This window comes from Ammospiza caudacuta, chromosome 30, assembly GCF_027887145.1.
Source record: "Ammospiza caudacuta isolate bAmmCau1 chromosome 30, bAmmCau1.pri, whole genome shotgun sequence".
Classification (NCBI taxonomy): domain Eukaryota; kingdom Metazoa; phylum Chordata; class Aves; order Passeriformes; family Passerellidae; genus Ammospiza; species Ammospiza caudacuta.
The window spans coordinates 5,528,379-5,545,295 of record NC_080622.1 but is presented as its reverse complement, the minus strand read 5'-3'; the positions used below and the strand labels follow the sequence as shown (position 1 = coordinate 5,545,295).

The 16,917-nt window shown below is 53.9% G+C and overlaps 1 protein-coding gene across 3 annotated transcripts; it reads left to right on the top strand.

The window, feature by feature from the left end:
- Positions 1 to 340: 340 nt before the first annotated feature.
- PI4KB (phosphatidylinositol 4-kinase beta) lies at positions 341 to 16,423 on the top strand. Of its 3 annotated transcripts, none has more exons than XM_058821573.1 (12): positions 341 to 488; positions 701 to 790; positions 2,972 to 3,821; positions 8,891 to 9,118; positions 9,454 to 9,681; positions 10,351 to 10,460; positions 11,912 to 12,016; positions 12,952 to 13,075; positions 13,687 to 13,952; positions 14,618 to 14,750; positions 14,878 to 14,998; positions 15,407 to 16,423. In XM_058821573.1, exons 3-12 carry the CDS (start codon positions 3,000 to 3,002, stop codon positions 15,586 to 15,588), a joined length of 2,319 nt encoding a protein of 772 aa, XP_058677556.1. In that variant the 5' UTR covers positions 341 to 488; positions 701 to 790; positions 2,972 to 2,999; the 3' UTR covers positions 15,589 to 16,423. The 3 variants fall into 3 exon arrangements, with proteins under 3 accessions (XP_058677556.1, XP_058677557.1, XP_058677558.1); XM_058821574.1 differs by having other exon boundaries at positions 423 to 488; positions 704 to 790; XM_058821575.1 differs by lacking the exons at positions 341 to 488; positions 701 to 790; positions 2,972 to 3,821 and adding an exon at positions 3,892 to 3,913.
- Positions 16,424 to 16,917: the final 494 nt, after the last annotated feature.

The window sequence follows — 16,917 nt, the reverse complement described above, 5'->3', positions numbered from 1 at the left end:
CGAAATCGCCGATTTTGGTTAACGCGGAACCCGCGGGGCGCCTTGGGCTGCTTCCCTACCGGGACCACGCCCCCAAACACAGCGAGACCACGCCTCTTTAACCATATATGTACGTAAACAGCGCTCTCTTCCGCATCCGACGTGTAGACCACGCCCCCTGGCGCTGTAAGTCACGCCCCTATTCCTATGGCAGATCCCGCCCCACTGTTCATATTAGTGCTTAGACCACGCCCCCACGCTCATATAAATACCCAAACCACGCCCCCGGCAGCAGACCCCCGCCCCTTTCCCGCGCCTCCGGCCCGCCAGGGGGCGCTGTGGGCGCTCAGCCCCGTGAGGCGGCGCCGGGCCGGGCCTGGCGAGGCTGCACCGGCCCCGCTCCACTCCGGCCGGCCCCCCGTTCCCGGCCCCGCTCCGGCCGCTCCACCGGCCCCTGCCGGCCCCTCCGCGCCTCTCCCCGCCGCGCCGCTCCTCCCCGCTCCGCCGAGGTGAGTTTGGCCCCGCCGGCCCCGCCGCGGCCTCCTCCGCCCCCTCAGCCCGGTCCCCCCGGCGGTTCCGCGGCCGCGTCCGGCCTCGCCTCCTCCTCCTCCTCCTGCTGCTGCTGCTCGGCCGGCTCCGTGGCGCAGGAGCGGGGCCGGGTTTGGCCTTTTCCCGGCTCGGTGCTGATCCCCGGTGTTTTTCCGCCTCTCTCTCCCCGCAGCAGCCGCCGCCGGTGCCCGGGATGAGCCGCCCGCGCCGGTCGCAGGGCCGGGCCGGCCGAGCGGAGCCTCGCGGGATGGGATCGCTCCAGGTACCTCTCCCGAAGCCCTTTCCCGTCCCTCTTCCCGGGAATCGCTGCCGGGGCCCCGCTCCCCGCGGGGGAAGTGGCGCAATTCCCCTTCCAGAGCCGTTTCCAGCCGCTGTTCCTCAGGGGGATTCGCCAGCCTTTCCCCCCTCATCCCTCCCGGGGCCATCTGGGGCCGCTGGGAGCGTTGGAATTGCCCAAAATCCCCTCTGAAGTTCCATGGGTTGTGTAAAATTTGGATTGGCGGGGGTCGCTCATCCTCTCGGGAATGTTGTCCCTGGAAAACTTCGGCTGGAGTTGGTGGGAAGTTGAGTAATGAGAAATAATTTCGTTTAATCCCTCCTTTTTTTATTCCCTTCACTTCCCTGGAATCCGGGAGGGAATAACTGGGTGGAAAAGGGGATTTTCCAGCTTTTATTTTCATGGTGCTGGAAGAATTTTTTGAGGTTTTGGAGTCGTTCCTGGTGTGGATCCCGTGGATCTGCTGAAATCAGTCCTGGATTTCTTCCTTGGAATTCTGAGTGGGATTTCAGGGCTGTGCCTGAATTTCCTGCCAGATTTCTGTTCCTGGTTTCTTGGGCCATCCCTGCTCCAGATTTCCTGGGTAATTTATGGTCCCACGGTTCAGGGTCCATGCTGGGATCAGCCCGGGAGCCGCCCTTGGCATCCAGGTGGGGATGTGGATTCCTGATTTTTTTATCCTGCCTTTTTTGCCCCCTGCCTTTTTCCAGTTTATTTCCCAACCTTTGGGAAAAACAAAAACTTGGAAAACCTCAAAAAGTGGGGATTTGTGTACGGAGTGTGATCCATGGGAGGAGGCAGTTCCAGGACTGTGGGATTGCTCCAGGCTTTGGAATCCTGAGGCGTTTCTGGGAAGAGGGAAAAGCTTTGGATGTGTTGTTTTGGGATGAGCCCAGCGTGTTGGGAAGGGAGGGGATCCCTGGAATTTTTGGGTTGGGATCCCTGGAGTTTCTGGGTTGGAGCCATGTCAGGATTTGGGAGTGGGATAGAGGAGGAAAATCTGGGATTTGTGGAAAAACAGGGGTGGCAACTGTGGGGAAGTGTGGAATCCTGAATTTCCACCCCCATTTTTTTGGGATTCGTTGAGAAATGGGAGCGGCAGGGATTTTTTCTGTCTCTCATGGGGTTTTTGGGATCTAACAGCCTCAAAAATGTCAGGAATGTGGGATTTGGAGTGCCGGGAATGGGGGAACAGAGCCAAACTCTCAGGCTTTGATCAGGATTTGGGCATCTGGGATTTCTTGGAGAAGAAGTGAGAAAAAAACAGGAAAAGAAGAGGGAAAAAAAAAAAGAGAAGTGGTATCTGGCAGGTGACCTTGGTTTGACTCACTTGGAATATTTAAGGAAAATTCCTGAGGGCTTTTTCCCTCCTTTCTTTGGGAGGTGGAAAAATAAAGGGATAAAACTAATCCTTAAAATAGCAGGGAAAAATCTGAAATTAACAGGGAAAAATCCTTTATTTAACAGGGAAAAAATTAATGTCCATCTTCCCTTCACGTGTATCCTGGGTTTCTCCCCTTGAATACCATCCCCAATCCAAATTTTTTCCCTGTTTTTCCCCCTCATTGAGTCCTGCAGCCCCTCCACTGCTTGTCCTCTTGAGTTCCATCCCAAATCCCACCCCAACCCCCTTTTTTCCCATTTTTTCCCAATTTCCCCCAATTTTGAGCCCTCTGCTGCTCCTCCTCTTGATTTCCATCCTTAATCCCAATTTTTTCCTAATTTAATCCAAATTTTTTCCTGTTTTTCCCCATCACTGAGTCCTGCAGCCGCCCCACTACTCTTGCTGTTGAATCCCACCCCAAATCCCACCCCTGATCCCAATTTTTCCCAGTTTAACCCCATTTTCCCCCCGTTTCTTCCCAGCTCTGAGCCGCGCAGCCCCTGGTCTGTTCCTCCTGTTGAATCCCATCCCAAATCCCATTTTCCCCCGATTTAACCCCATTTTCTCCCCGTGTTTCTCCAGCTCTGAGCCGCGCAGCTCCTGCTCCGTTCCTCCTGTTCAATCTCACTCCAGATCCCATTTTCCCCCGATTTAACCCCATTTTCTCCCCGTGTTTCCCCAGCTCTGAGCCGCGCGGCCCCTGCTCCGTTCCTCCTGTTGAATCCCATCCCAAATCCCATTTTCCCCCGATTTAACCCCATTTTCTCCCTGTTTCTCCCCAGCTCTGAGCCGCGCGGCCCCTGCTCCGCCATGGGCGACCCAGCGGCCGCGCGGAGCCCCCCGGAGCCGGGCGCTTCTCCCCTGGGCGTCATCACGGAGGGCGTGGGCGAGCTGGCGCTCATCGACGCCGAGGTGGCGCAGCGGGCGTGCGAGGAGGTGCTGCAGAAGGTGCAGCGGCTGCACGGCTGCCAGCCCGTGCCCAACGGGCAGAGCTGCCCCGTGCGCTGCCTGGACGAGGCGCCGCGCATCCAGGAGGAGGAGGACGAGGAGGGCTCGGCCGCGGCCAGGACGGCGCGGCGGCGCCACCAGAACCAGGCCAAGCAGTCGTGGCTGCTGCGCCTCTTTGAGTCCAAGCTCTTCGACATCTCCATGGCCATCTCCTACCTGTACAACTCCAAGGAGCCCGGCGTGCAGGCCTACATCGGCAACCGCCTCTTCTGCTTCCGCCACGAGGAGGTGGACTTCTACCTGCCGCAGCTGCTCAACATGTACATCCACATGGACGAGGACGTGGGCGACGCCATCAAGCCCTACATCGTGCACCGCTGCCGCCAGAGCATCGACTTCTCGCTGCAGTGCGCGCTGCTGCTGGGCGCCTACTCGTCGGACATGCACATCTCCACGCAGCGCCACTCGCGCGGCACCAAGCTCCGCAGGCTCATCCTCTCCGACGAGCTGAAGCCGGCGGGCAGGAGGAGGGAGCTGGGCGCCGCCCTGGCTGGGGCCGACACGGGGCTGTCCCCCTCCAAACGGACTCACCAGAGGTCCAAGTCGGACGCCACGGTGTCCATCAGCCTCAGCAGCAACCTGAAGCGCACGGCCAGCAACCCCAAGGTGGAGAGCGAGGAGGAGGTGAGCCCTGGGGTGTTCCTCAGGGAATTCTGAGGGGCTGGGACTGAGCTGCAAGGCTCAGCTTCAACCCCAAGGTGGAGAGCGAGGAGGAGGTGAGCCCTGGGGTGTTCCTCAGGGAACTTTGAGGGGCTGGGACTGAGCTGCAAGGCTCAGCCAGACATCTCAAGGTCAGAGGTGAGGCCTGGGGTGTTCCTCAGGAAATTCTGAGGGAAGAGCCACTGTGGGGTTGGGATCGAGCTGCAAGGCTCAGCCAGCCATCCCAAGGTGGAGAGTGAGGAATAAGAGGTAAAGTCTGGGATGTTCCTGAGGGGATTCTGTGGGGTTGAGCTCCAAGGATTGAGCTTGTTCAGAAAATCCCGTGGTCCTGGATTCATCCCAGAGCTGATCCAGGGAGGTGGAAGTGCCTTGGGATTCATCCCAGAGCTCCTTTGGGGTTGGAATTGAGCTGCAAGGCTCAGCCAGCCATCCCAAGGTGGAGAGTGAGGAATAAGAGGTAAAGTCTGGGATGTTCCTGAGGGAATTCTGTGGGGCTCTGCTCCAAGGATTGGTGTGTTGGGAAAATCCCGTGGTTGTTCCTTGGGATTCATCCCAGAGCTCTTCCAGAGCTGGGGTTGTGCTCCAAGGCTCAGGGAACTGGGAAGATCCCGTGGTTGTGCCTTGGGATTCATCCCACGGCTCCTCTGGGATTGGGGTTGTGCTCCAGGGCTGATCCCAGGATGAGCTGGGAATTCCAGACGGGAAAGGAGCCCCCGAGCTGGTGCTGGAAGCAGATTTTGGGAGCGGCGCTTCCCAAATCCGGGAAAAACGAATCCTCCAGGGGGTGGAACGCACCCCAGGGAAACTGGGAATGGCTGGGAATTCCCTGGAATTCCTGGGAAATGGGTCAGAAATCCAAGGTTTGATTCCGCTGGGAATTCCACTGGGAAGCCTTGGAAGGAGCCAAGGATTGTTCCAAGCTCTGGGAATTGGGATGAGGGTGGAAGGAAGGATGGGGAAGGAATTTTCCAGGTCGGATTCGGGATCAAAACACCCCGGAAAAATCCGGGGCCGTTCCCACTGGGATGAATTTTTAATATGGAAAAGGAGGAGGCGGGAACCGGAGCCTTTCCATAAATTATGGATGAGGAAAGTCCTGGAAACGATCCCGAAAAAGCTGGGAAAGCACAAACCCAGGGAGGCTCCAGCCCCCTCCCGACTGTCCCTCAGAAATCCCAGAGTCCTTGGAAGCGCCGGGGGCTTCTCCCTCTGGAATCCAGGAATTCCACAGAAAATTGATGGGAAATGGTCCCGAAATTCATCAGGGAAGGGAAAATTGACGGGAAATCATCCCAAATTTTCCCTCCCCTGGTGAACTTTGGGGTCATTTCCCACCAGTTTTCCCTCCAGGTGGGGTCCAAACCTGGTTGTGTCCATTTTTTTTGGAATTTTTGGGAATTTTAGCCCCAAAATTCCTGGTTTTTATGGGATGAAGCTCCATAGGACCCCTTTCAGGAAAAAAACCATGAATTGAGGGACTCCAAGCGCTGGAATCTTGGGATATTTGGGATGGAGCTTGGAGGGAGATGTGGGAATGGCAGGAAAACTTGGGATAAATCAGGAATTTCTCCATGGTAAAAAGGGCCTCAAAAATTGGGATTTTGGGAACTTTCGGGATCGTTTCCGTGGGATTCGTTTGATGTGCTGAAATTCGGGATAAACCGCAAGCCAGGGAAGGAAAAAAACGTGGATTTGGTGGTGGAAAAGGGATCAGAAATCCCAGGAATTCGGAGCTGGATCCATCCTGGTCCTTCTGGGCTCCCAGAGAGGAGGAAATCCGGGAGAATCCCGGGAATCCAGCGCTCGGATCTGCTCTGCTTTGATCCCATCCCCCTTGAGACCCGAGGGATTTTCCTTCCCGGAATTCTCCTGGTGATTCCAAGAGGATGGGACCAAAACAACCTGGGAATCGCTGGAGGTGCACCTGGAGCTAAACTCTGCTTTTTCTCCCCCCTTTTCCCTGCTCCTTCCCCTCTTCCCTATGGAAAACATTCCCCCAAAAAACTGCCCCAAATCCCCTTTTCCTGCTTTTCCCAGGAATTCTCCTCGAGTACGGAAAGCCTGGATAAATCCCTGGCTCCCGTAAGTTCCGATCCCGTTTTCCGGAGGCTCCCTCTTCCCGCCGCAGCATTTCCTCCATTCCACCCCTCTGGAATTTCCCAGCATTGCCCAGATATTCCCAAAAAAAAAAAAAAAAAAACCCCAAAAAAATCCCGGCATCGTTTCCTCGGAGTGGGAATTCTGGGAAAATCCCTTCTGGTTGGATAAAATCCAGGGAAATCCCATCTGGGAATGAGGGAATTCCCGCTTTTCCTGCTTTTCTGCTGCAGGTGGAAGAGGAAATGCTGTTTTTGTTTTCCCTTGGAATTTGGCTCCCAAAATTCTCGGCCGGATGGGATTGAATTGATTTGCTTTTTTTTTCCATGTTTTTTTCCCCCACCAATCATTCCTCGATTCCATTCTCTCAATTCCTTTTTTTTTCCCATGAAAATTCCAATCAAATCCTGGCGTTATCCCTGATTTTTCTCTCCTGAATGAACCCTTTTCCCGTTTTTTTCCATTGTTTTTTTTTGGAATCTTTCCCTCTTTTCCCACCAGGATTCCCGGTGGGAATGTGTAGTCCATGATTTCCTCCAGCACGGGGAGTTTGGGAAGAATTCCATGATTTGGGGGGGGGGGGGGGGGGGGGGGGGGCTTTTCTGGGAATTCCTGGATTCCAACCCAGCTCTGATCCTGCTGGGGATTCCCAGGGATCATTCCCACGCCTGGATTTGGGAATTCTGTTGGGATTTGATCCCAAATTTCAGGCTCATCCTAAATCCCACTGTTTTTAGGGATAACACAATGCTTGGGATGAGCTCCAAGCCCCAAATTCCCGCCCAAAATTCCAGGAATTCCTTGATTTCCACCCATTCCTGCTCCTCCCAGCCCTGCCATCGGCTCCTCCCCTCCAGGGTTTTTTTTGGGAATCAACGGGAAACAGGGATAATTCCTCCTTCCCTATGGAATGTTCTGCTGGAGTGGGAAGGATCCTTGGGAATGCTGGGATGAGGAATGGGATGAGGAGGAAAATTCCCTCTGGGATTTCCCTTTGGAATGGGAAGAAGAGGAGAATTCCCCTCTGGAATGGGATGAGGAAGAGGAAGATTCCCTCTGGAATTTCCCTTTGGAATGGGATGAGGAGAATTCCACTCTGGAATGGGATGGGATGAAGAGGAAAATTCTCCTTTGGAATGGGATGAGGAGGAATTTTCCCTCTGGAATGGGATGGAATTTCCCAGCCCCCATGGGTGTGTAAGATCCAGGATCTCCAAGGTTCCCACCGGACCCAGAATTCCAGAGGCTCCGAACGGATCCGGCACGGCCGGAATGTTCCTGAGGCTGGGAGAGGATCCTTGGGGAGCGTTTTGGGATCCCTGGAAAGTCCTGGAAAATCCAGGAGCTGCTCTGGACCGGGGTGAGGCTGATCCAGAGGGATCCTGGGTTGATCCCAGATTCCTGAATTCCTTGGGACATTCCGCTGGGTGAAGCATTTCCTGGTGTTCCGAGGGGACAGCGCCCACGGAAAGCCTGGATGGGAGGAGCGGGAATGTCAGAGCCGCCGGAATTCCGCGGGAATCCATGGGATATCCCGGGTTTGCAGGGATGGGATTCACTCCGTGCAGAGCTGAAGGAATTTCGGGAACCTCTGGAATATTTATCCCGTGCCTGGAGCCGGGTTGGGGCAGGGCGGCCGAGCGTTATCCCGGAATTCCCGAGGGAATTTTTGGCCGTGGACTACAAACCCAGCGGGTTCCCAGCCGGGAATGCCCCTCCCCGTCCTCCTCTCCCAGATTTCCCCAATCCTTCCCTCTCGCTCTGCGGAATTCCCAATTTTCCCGGTGTTTTCCGTTGCTCCCCCGTTCCCGTGGCTTTCTGCATGCGCCGTTTCCAGCATGGTCGGGGGATCCCGAAAATCAGCCCTGGGTTATTCCCGAGCGTGGGAATGTGGAGTGGGAATTTGGGATCGATGCGGGGAGGGGGGGGCTGCTGCAGCCCGAGGGGAATCCCAAATCCCTTGGGGATTGTTGGATTGGGAGGGGCAATTTGGGCATTCCTCCCAAATCCCGGGAATCCAGTGGGACTGGGAGATCCCGCTGGGAACGTTGGCTCTGGAATTCGGGGGGAAGGAAAAGGCCCCGGGATCCTGCTCTGCTGGGGGAAGGACGGGATTCCCAGATCTCCGGGATCCGAGAAGGGAAAAGGGAAGGGTGGGAAAAGGGAAGGGCAGGAATTTGGTCCCAGTGAAACATCACCGACATCGCTTCCATTTTCCTCCTTTTTCCCCAAAGTTTTTATTTTTATCCAGATCCTTTTTCAGCCAGCGGGGCTGGCTCCGGAGCGGGAAAAGGGAAGGGCAGGGAGGAAGGAAAAGGGAAAAGCAGGAAAAGGATCCCACTGGAAAACCGCCACTATTTCCTCCCCTGTTTTCCTCAACTTCTGGTTTTTCATCCCAAGTCTTGTCCAGCCAATCTGGGATGGGAAGAACAGGGAAAAGTGAGGGGTGGAAAGATCCCGTGGGATGAGATGGGATGGGATGGGATGGGATGAAGGCGTTTCCCTGTGGAGAAGGTGACACCGCCTCCCTTTTCCTCCCTGGAAAACCACCACAAGCCATCACCCTCCATTTTCCTCCTGTTTTCCCCAACTTTTAATTTTTAATCCCAAGCCTTGTCCAGCCAGTCCAGGATGCGAACAGCAAGGAAAAGAGAGGGGTGGGAAGATCCCATGGAAAGGAAAGGAAAGGAAAGGAAAGGAAAGGAAAGGAAAGGAAAGGAAAGGAAAGGAAAGGAAAGGAAAGGAAAGGAAAGGAAAGGAAAGGAAAGGAAAGGAAAGGAAAGGAAAGGAATGGGATGAAGGTGTTTCACTGTGGGGAAAGGAAAAGAAAGGGATGGGATGGGATGGGATGGGATGAAGGCGTTTCCCAGTGGAGAAGGTGACACCGCCTCCCTTTTCCCCCCTTTTTTCCCCCGTTTTCCCCCCGGATCCCGCAGCCGGCCCGGCTGGCTCCGGAGCGGGAGTTCATCAAGTCCCTGATGGCCATCGGGAAGCGCCTGGCCACGCTGCCCACCAAGGAGCAGAAGACGCAGCGCCTCATCTCGGAGCTGTCGCTGCTCAACCACAAACTGCCCGCGCGCGCCTGGCTGCCCACGGCCGCCTTCGAGCACCACGTGGTGCGCGTGCCGCACTCCCAGGCCGTGGTGCTCAACTCCAAGGACAAGGTCTGGGACGTGGGAGTGGGAAATTGGGGATTCGGGATGGGAAAGTTTGGGATGTGGGATGGGAAAGGGGATTTGGGATGGGAAAGGGGATTTGGGATGGGAATTGGGATGTGGGATGGCCTGGGAATGGTGGAAGAACTGGAGCTGTCACTTGCAGTATTGGCAGTGCTGGCACAGCTGGAATTGGGCCCAAAGCCCCGAGAGCCTCCGTGTTCCCTCTGGGATCTGCACAGGGATCCCATTTCCTCCCTTCCCACCAAACCCAGGGATTTTCCCCCAAAAGAGCCCCGGGGGCGCCCCGGGCCGTCCCTCACCCCCATCGCCGCTGTCCCCAGGCTCCCTACCTGATCTACGTGGAGGTCCTGGAGTGCGACAACTTCGACACGGCCAGCGTCCCCGCGCGCATCCCCGAGAACCGGATCCGCAGCACGCGCTCGGCCGAGAACCTTCCGGAATGCGGCATGGGCCCCGAGCACCGCGCCGGCAGCTTCAGCACCGTGCCCAACTACGACAACGACGACGAGGCCTGGTCCGTGGACGACATCGGCGAGCTGCAGGTCGAGGTGCGAGCGCTGGGAACGGCGCTTTCCGGAAGGTTCTGGTTACCGGGGTGTCCCCAAGGTGTCCCCAGGGTGTCCCCATGGAGGTGGGAATGCTGGGAATGGGGGTTTCCAGAAGATTCCGCTCACCACGGTGGCACCAGGATGGTGGGAATGCTGGGAATGGGGGTTTCCAGAAGATTCCGCTCACCACGGTGGCACCAGGATGGTGGGAATGCTGGGAATGGGGGTTTCCGGAAGGTTCTGGACACCGTGGTGTCCCCAAGGTGTCCCCAGGGTGTCCCTGGGGGTTCCATGTGGGATTGTCATTCTGGGCCCCCCCTAAAAATGGGATTTCATGGGGTTTTATAGAGTTTTGTGGAGTTTGAATGGGGTTCTATGGGGTTTTATGAGATATTGTGGGATTTTACGGGATTTCAGTTGGATTTGATGGGATTATAATGGCATTTCATGGCATTTTATGGGATTTTTTTTTTTGTTTTTATGGCATTTTATGGGATTCTGTTGGATTTTAAGAGATTTTATGGGGTTTTAATGGGATTTGATGGGATCTCAGTGGGATTTGATGGAATTTCATGGGATTCTGTGGGGTTTTCCTGGGATTCTGTGGGGTTTCATGGAGTTCTGTGGGGTTTGATGGGATTCTGTGGGGTTTTCCCGGGGTTCCCGCAGCTCCCCGAGATGCACACCAACAGCTGCGACAACATCTCCCAGTTTTCCGTGGATTCCATCACCAGCCAGGAGAGCCGGGAGCCCGTCTTCATCGCGGCCGGGGACATCCGGTGAGCTCCGGGAAAAACGGGAATTCTCCCGCAAAAAAACACGGAACTCTGACATTCCCCAGAGCAAAAATGCAGGAATTTTCCCTCATAAAACCCCCCCGAGTTCTGACAACGCCCAGAGCAAAACTCCAGGAGATTTCCCTCATAAAAATTCCGGAATTCTGGGACTCCCCAGAGCAAAAATGCAGGAATTTTCCATCATAAGAATCCTGTGATTCTGACATTCCCCAAAGCAAAAATCTGGGAATTTTCCCTCATAAAAATCCTGGATTCTGACAGTCCCCAGAGCAAAAATCCAGGCATTTTTCCTCATAAAAATACTAGAATTCTAACATCCCCAAAGAAAAAATGCAGGAATTTTCCCTCATAAAAATCCCAGAACTCTGACATTCCCCAGAGCAAAACTCCAGAAATTTTCCCTCATAAAAATCCTGTAATTCTGACAGTCCCCAGAGCAAAAATCCAGGCATTTTTCCTCATAAAAATCCTGGAATTCTGATACTCCCCAAAGCAAAAATCCAGGAATTTTCCTTCATAAAAATCCCAGAATTCCAACATTCTCGAAAACAAAAATCCAGGATTTTCCCCTGATACAAACTCTGGCATTCTGGCATTCCCCGGAGCAAAAATGCAGGAATTTTCCCTCATGAAAATCCTGGAATTCTTATACTCCCCAGAGCAAAAATGCAGGCATTTTCCCTCATAAAAATCCTGGGATTCTGATATTCCTCAGAGCAAAAATCCAGGTGTTTTCCCTCATAAAAACCCTGGAATTCCGGCATTCCCCAGAGCCAAAATGCAGGCATTTTCCTTGATAAAATCCTGGAATTCTGACATTCCCCAAAACAAAAATCCAGGACTTTTCCGGGATCAAACCCCAGAGTTCTGACATTCCCCAGAGCAAAAACGCAGGAACTTTCCCCTCATCAAAACCCTGGAATTCTGACATTGCCCAGAGCCAAGCTCCAGGGATTTCCCTCATGAAACCCCGGAATTCCGGCACTCCCCGGAGCAGGAAAGCAGGCATTTTCCCTCATGAAAGCCCGGAATTCCGGCACTCCCCGGAGCAGGAAAGCAGGCATTTTCCCTGACGAAAGCCCGGAATTCCGGCACTCCCCGGAGCAGGAAAGCAGGCATTTTCCCTCATGAAACCCCGGAATTCCGGCACTCCCCGGAGCAGGAAAGCAGGCATTTTCCCTCATGAAAGCCCGGAATTCCGGCACTCCCCGGAGCAGGAAAGCAGGCATTTTCCCTGACGAAAGCCCGGAATTCCGGCACTCCCCAGAGCAGGAAAGCAGGCATTTTCCCTGACGAAAGCCCGGAATTCCGGCACTCCCCGGAGCAGGAAAGCAGGCATTTTCCCTGACGAAAGCCCGGAATTCCGGCACTCCCCGGAGCAGGAAAGCAGGCATTTTCCCTGACGAAAGGCCATCGTTGCCGTCGTTCCTCAGGCGGCGTCTGTCGGAGCAGCTGGCGCACACGCCCACCGCCTTCCGCAGGGACCCCGAGGACCCCTCGGCCGTGGCCCTCAAGGAGCCCTGGCAGGAGAAAGTCAGGTGGGGAATGGGATTGGCCCGGGAATTGTTCCAAGGAAAACCGTGCCCGGGAGCCCCCGTGGGAGCGCCGGGATCCGGCATCCCTGTCCTGATGGGATTCTAATGGGATTTTGGTGGGATTTTAATGGGATTTGATATTTTTATGGGGTTTTGGTGGGATTTTAATGGAATTTCATGGACTTTTATGAGATTTTTTTATGGCATTTGATATGATTTTTAAGGGACTTCATATTTTAATGAGATTTTAATGGCATTTTATGGGATTTGGTAGTTTTAATGGGATTTTAGTGGCATTTTATGGGATTTTAATGGGATTTGATAGTTTTGATGGTATTTTGATGGGATTTTAATGGAATTTCATGGAATTTAATGATTTTAATGGGATTTGATGGGACTTTATTGCTATTTGATATTTTTAACGTGATTTTAATGGAATTTCATGGACTTCCACGAGATTTTAATGGGATTTGGTAGTTTTAATGTGATTTTGATGGGATTTTAATGGCATTTAATGGAAATTTATGATTTTAATGGCATTTTATGTTATTTTAATGGGGTTTGATAGTTTTAATGGGATTTTAATGAGATTTGATAGTTTTAATGGGATTTCATGGACTTTTATGGAGATTTTAATGGCATTTTATGTGATTTTAATGGGATTCGATATTTTAATGGGATTCTGATGGGATTTTAATAGAATTGCATGGAATTTTATGATTTTAATGCCATTTCATGGGATTTGAATGGGATTTGTTTTTTTTTTTATGTGGTTTTGATGGGATTTTAATGGAATTTCATGGGGTTTAGTGAGATTTTACTGGGATGGGATGGGATGGGCTGGCATGAGGACAATTCCCGGGAATTCCCGGAGTTTCTCCCAGCCGGGAGCTCCGGGACGATCCCGTTTTTCCCGTTTTTCCCGTTTTTCCCCCCAGGAGGATCCGGGAGGCCTCTCCCTACGGGCATCTGCCCTCTTGGCGCCTCCTCTCCGTCATCGTCAAGTGCGGCGATGACCTGCGGCAGGAGCTGCTGGCGTTCCAGGTGCTCAAGCAGCTCCAGGTGAGGCAATTCCTGAAGAATTCCCAAGGAACTCTCAAAAACACCCACATCCGTGTGGGATTTGTGATTTTCACAGGGTTTTAATGGCATTTTATGGAATTTTAATTGGGGGGGGGGTTATATTTTGTGATTTCAATGGGAATTTTTTTTTATTTTATGGATTTTATGGGATTTTGTGGGGATTTTATGGGATTTTCACTGGATTTCTCTCCCTACAGTGGATCTGGGAGCAGGAATGGGTGCTGGCCCCATTTCTCTCAGATTTTATGGGATTTTATCGGGATTTTATCAGGATTTTTGTGGATTTTCACTGTATTTCCCTCCCCGCAGTGGATCTGGGAGCAGGAACAGGTCCCGGCCCCGTTCCAGTCAGATTTTATGGGGTTTTATCGGGATTTTATTGCGATTTTATGGGATTTTCTCTGGTTTTTCCCCGCAGTGGATCTGGGAGCAGGAGGGGGTGCTGGCCCCATTCCAGTCAGATTTTATGGGATTTTACTGTGATTTACCCCATTTCCGTCCCCGCAGTGGATCTGGGAGCAGGAGCGGGTTCAGTCAGATTTTATGGGATTTTATTAGATTTTTGTGATTTTCTCGGTTTTTCCCCGCAGTGGATCTGGGAGCAGGAGCGCGTCCCGCTCTGGATCCGGCCCTACAAGATCCTGGTGATCTCGGCCGACAGCGGGATGATCGAGCCCGTGCTCAGCGCCGTGTCCCTGCACCAGATCAAGAAGCAGTCGCAGCTGTCGCTGCTGCAGTACCTGCGGCAGGAGCACGGCCCCAGCAACAGCGAGAGCTTCCTGTGCGCCCAGAGGAACTTCGTCAGGAGCTGCGCGGGGTACAGCCTGGTCTGCTACCTGCTGCAGGTCAAGGACAGGTAATTAACATCATTAATTAATTAATGATTGGGGTCTGATGGGTACAGCCTGGTCTGCTACCTGCTGCAGGTCAAGGACAGGTAATTAACATCATTAATTAATTAATGATTGGGGTCTGATGGGTACAGCCTGGTGTGCTACCTGCTGCAGGTCAAGGACAGGTAATTAACATCATTAATTAATTAATGATTGGGGTCTGATGGGTACAGCCTGGTCTGCTACCTGCTGCAGGTCAAGGACAGGTAATTAACATCATTAATTAATTAATGATTGGGGTCTGATGGGTACAGCCTGGTCTGCTACCTGCTGCAGGTCAAGGACAGGTAATTAACATCATTAATTAATTAATGATTGGGGTCTGATGGGTACAGCCTGGTCTGCTACCTGCTGCAGGTCAAGGACAGGTAATTAACATCATTAATTAATTAATGATTGGGGTCTGATGGGTACAGCCTGGTCTGCTACCTGCTGCAGATCAAGGGCAGGTAATTAACATCATTAATTAATTCCCAGAATTCCCCGCAGGCACAACGGGAACATCCTGCTGGACGCCGAGGGCATTTCATGGGATTTTCGAGATTTTAACACAATTTTAATGTGACTTTTATTGGAAGTTTTTTTTAATTTCAATGGGATTTCTCTGAATTTGCTGGGATCCCTGCAGGCACAACGGGAACATCCTGCTGGACGCCGAGGGCCACATCATCCACATCGACTTTGGGTTCATCCTGAGCAGCTCCCCCCGGAACCTCGGCTTCGAGACCTCGGCCTTCAAACTGACCACCGAGTTCGTGGACGTGAGTGGGGATCGGGGGGGATCGGGGGGATCCGGGGGGCTCCAGGGAATTCAGGGGGGATCCAGGGGTTCCCAGGCCATTCCAGGCCATTCCCGGCCATTCCCGAGCCCCGTTCCGTGTCCCGCAGGTGATGGGCGGCCTGGACGGGGACATGTTCAACTACTACAAGATGCTGATGCTGCAGGGGCTGATCGCCGCCCGCAAGCACATGGACAAGGTGGTGCAGATCGTGGAGATCATGCAGCAAGGTGGGAATCCCGGAATTCCGTCCCAGACCTGCTCCTCCAAGAGCATTCCCCGTTCCAGGCCTCATCCCATCCCGGATTTCCATTGCCCAGGATCCCAAATCCCTTTTCCCCTCATCCCAACCCGGATTTCCATTGCCCAGGCTCGCAGCTCCCCCATCCCTCTGCCCCCATTCCAGACCCAGATTCCCAACATTCCCACCCCAATTTTTCCTATTTTTCCGGTCTCTCAGCTCCCAGATTCCCAGGTTTTTTCATTTTTCCTGTCTCCCAGCTGCCCTGTTTCCCATTTTTCCTGATTTTTCATTCTCTCAGCTGCCGTTTTTCCCATTTCCCCCCATTTTTTCCCCATTTTCCAGGCTCGCAGCTGCAGATTTTTCCCATTTTCCCCCGTTTTTTCCCCGTTTCCAGGCTCGCAGCTGCCCTGCTTCCACGGCTCCTCCACCATCCGGCACCTCAAGGAGCGTTTCCACATGAACCTGACGGAGGAGCAGCTGCAGCTGCTGGTGGAGCAGATGGTGGACGGCTCCATGAGATCCATCACCACCAAGCTCTACGACGGCTTCCAGTACCTCACCAACGGCATCATGTGAAACCCCGCGGGCCCGCCCGGGCTGAAGGAAAAACAAAACAACAAAAAAACAACAAAAAAATTCCCCGGAAAAAAAAATTCCCGGAAAAACAAAAAGAAATAATTTCCCTCCCCCCCAGGAAGGAATGGGAGAATTCCAAACTTCCCGGTTCTGCTCCCTGGGGAAAAGCGGCCTCGGAGCTGGGGCTGCTCCCGGGCCTGGACTCTGCTGAGAGATGGGACAGAATTCCATGGAAAAACCGGGAAGAACGGCGGGAACGGGGCAGGGATGGGGATGGGGGCAGCTCCCCCTTTGCTCTGCTTGGGATTCCCTGGAATTCGCCCCCAGTCCCATGGAATGTGCGGGGAGGGAATGGGGAGGGGTCTCCTGAAGGCTGGGAATCCCAAAATCCAGAAATTCCCGGAATTCCCGGCCCCGTGGGGTCCTTCCCTCCTCTGGGACACCCGGGGTGGGTTCCAGGTGGGGAATGCCCGGTGGGGCTGGGACCCCCCTCCCCCCTTTCCCGGGAAATTCCAGCCGGGAATCCGGGCTGGAGTGTCGGACACACGATGGGGGGGGGCTTTGGGGGCCCGGTCCCGACCCCAAATCCCGAATCCCGAATCAGGGAGGATCCGGAGCTTCCCAGGGAAGGGAAATTTCCTGGAATTTCCCTCCCCCTCCCCCCAGGCCTGGCCTGATGGGGACACTTGGAGCGTCCCCATTGTCCCCCCATTGTCCCCCCATTGTCCCCGTGTCCCCCCCGTGTCCCCTCGGTGTCCCCAGTGTCCCCCCTTTGTGTCCCCCCCAATGTCCCCTCCGTGTCCCCTCTGTCCCTGTGTCCCCCCCCCACCCACGTCCCCTCAATGTCCCTTTTTTTTTTTTTTTTTTTTTAATTTTTAGCATTACAAAACCCCAAAATTTGGTTTTTCAAGCCCCGGGGAAGGGTGAGGGGGCTCTGGGGACAGGGAGGGGACAGACGGACACGGGGAGGGGACAGGGGGACCCCAACCCTTCCCAAGCCCCTTTTTTGGGGGGCAGGACCAAAATTCGGGGATGCAGCGGAGCCCTGAGCCCCTCCCCCGTCCCCATTCCCGTTCCCGGGGTTTTCCCGGGAATTCCGGGGGAGCCGGGCCGGGCACAGAGGGTGAAACCACTGGAGTTTAATGGAATCGATTCCTACAGAATAAAGAATTCCTGAGAGCCTCCCGAGCCCGCGGCTTTCCGTCAGCACATTCCCAAAAAATCCCCAAAACCCCCGGGGAACAGCCCCGGAATACCGGGGGGAACATTCCCGAAATCCCTGGAATACCGGGGGGAACATTCCTGGAATTCCGGGGGGGAGCATCCCTG

What these genes read in the sequence shown, in the direction of transcription:
- PI4KB (XM_058821573.1), top strand. Translation starts at nt 3,000, where the DNA reads ATGGGCGACCCAGCGGCCGCGCGGAGCCCCCCGGAGCCGGGCGCTTCT. An exon ending in CTGCTGCAGGTCAAGGACAG is followed by an intron (nt 13,953 to 14,617) that starts GTAATTAACATC and finishes GGATCCCTGCAG; the next exon opens with GCACAACGGGAACATCCTGC. An exon ending in CGTGGAGATCATGCAGCAAG is followed by an intron (nt 14,999 to 15,406) that starts GTGGGAATCCCG and finishes CCCCGTTTCCAG; the next exon opens with GCTCGCAGCTGCCCTGCTTC.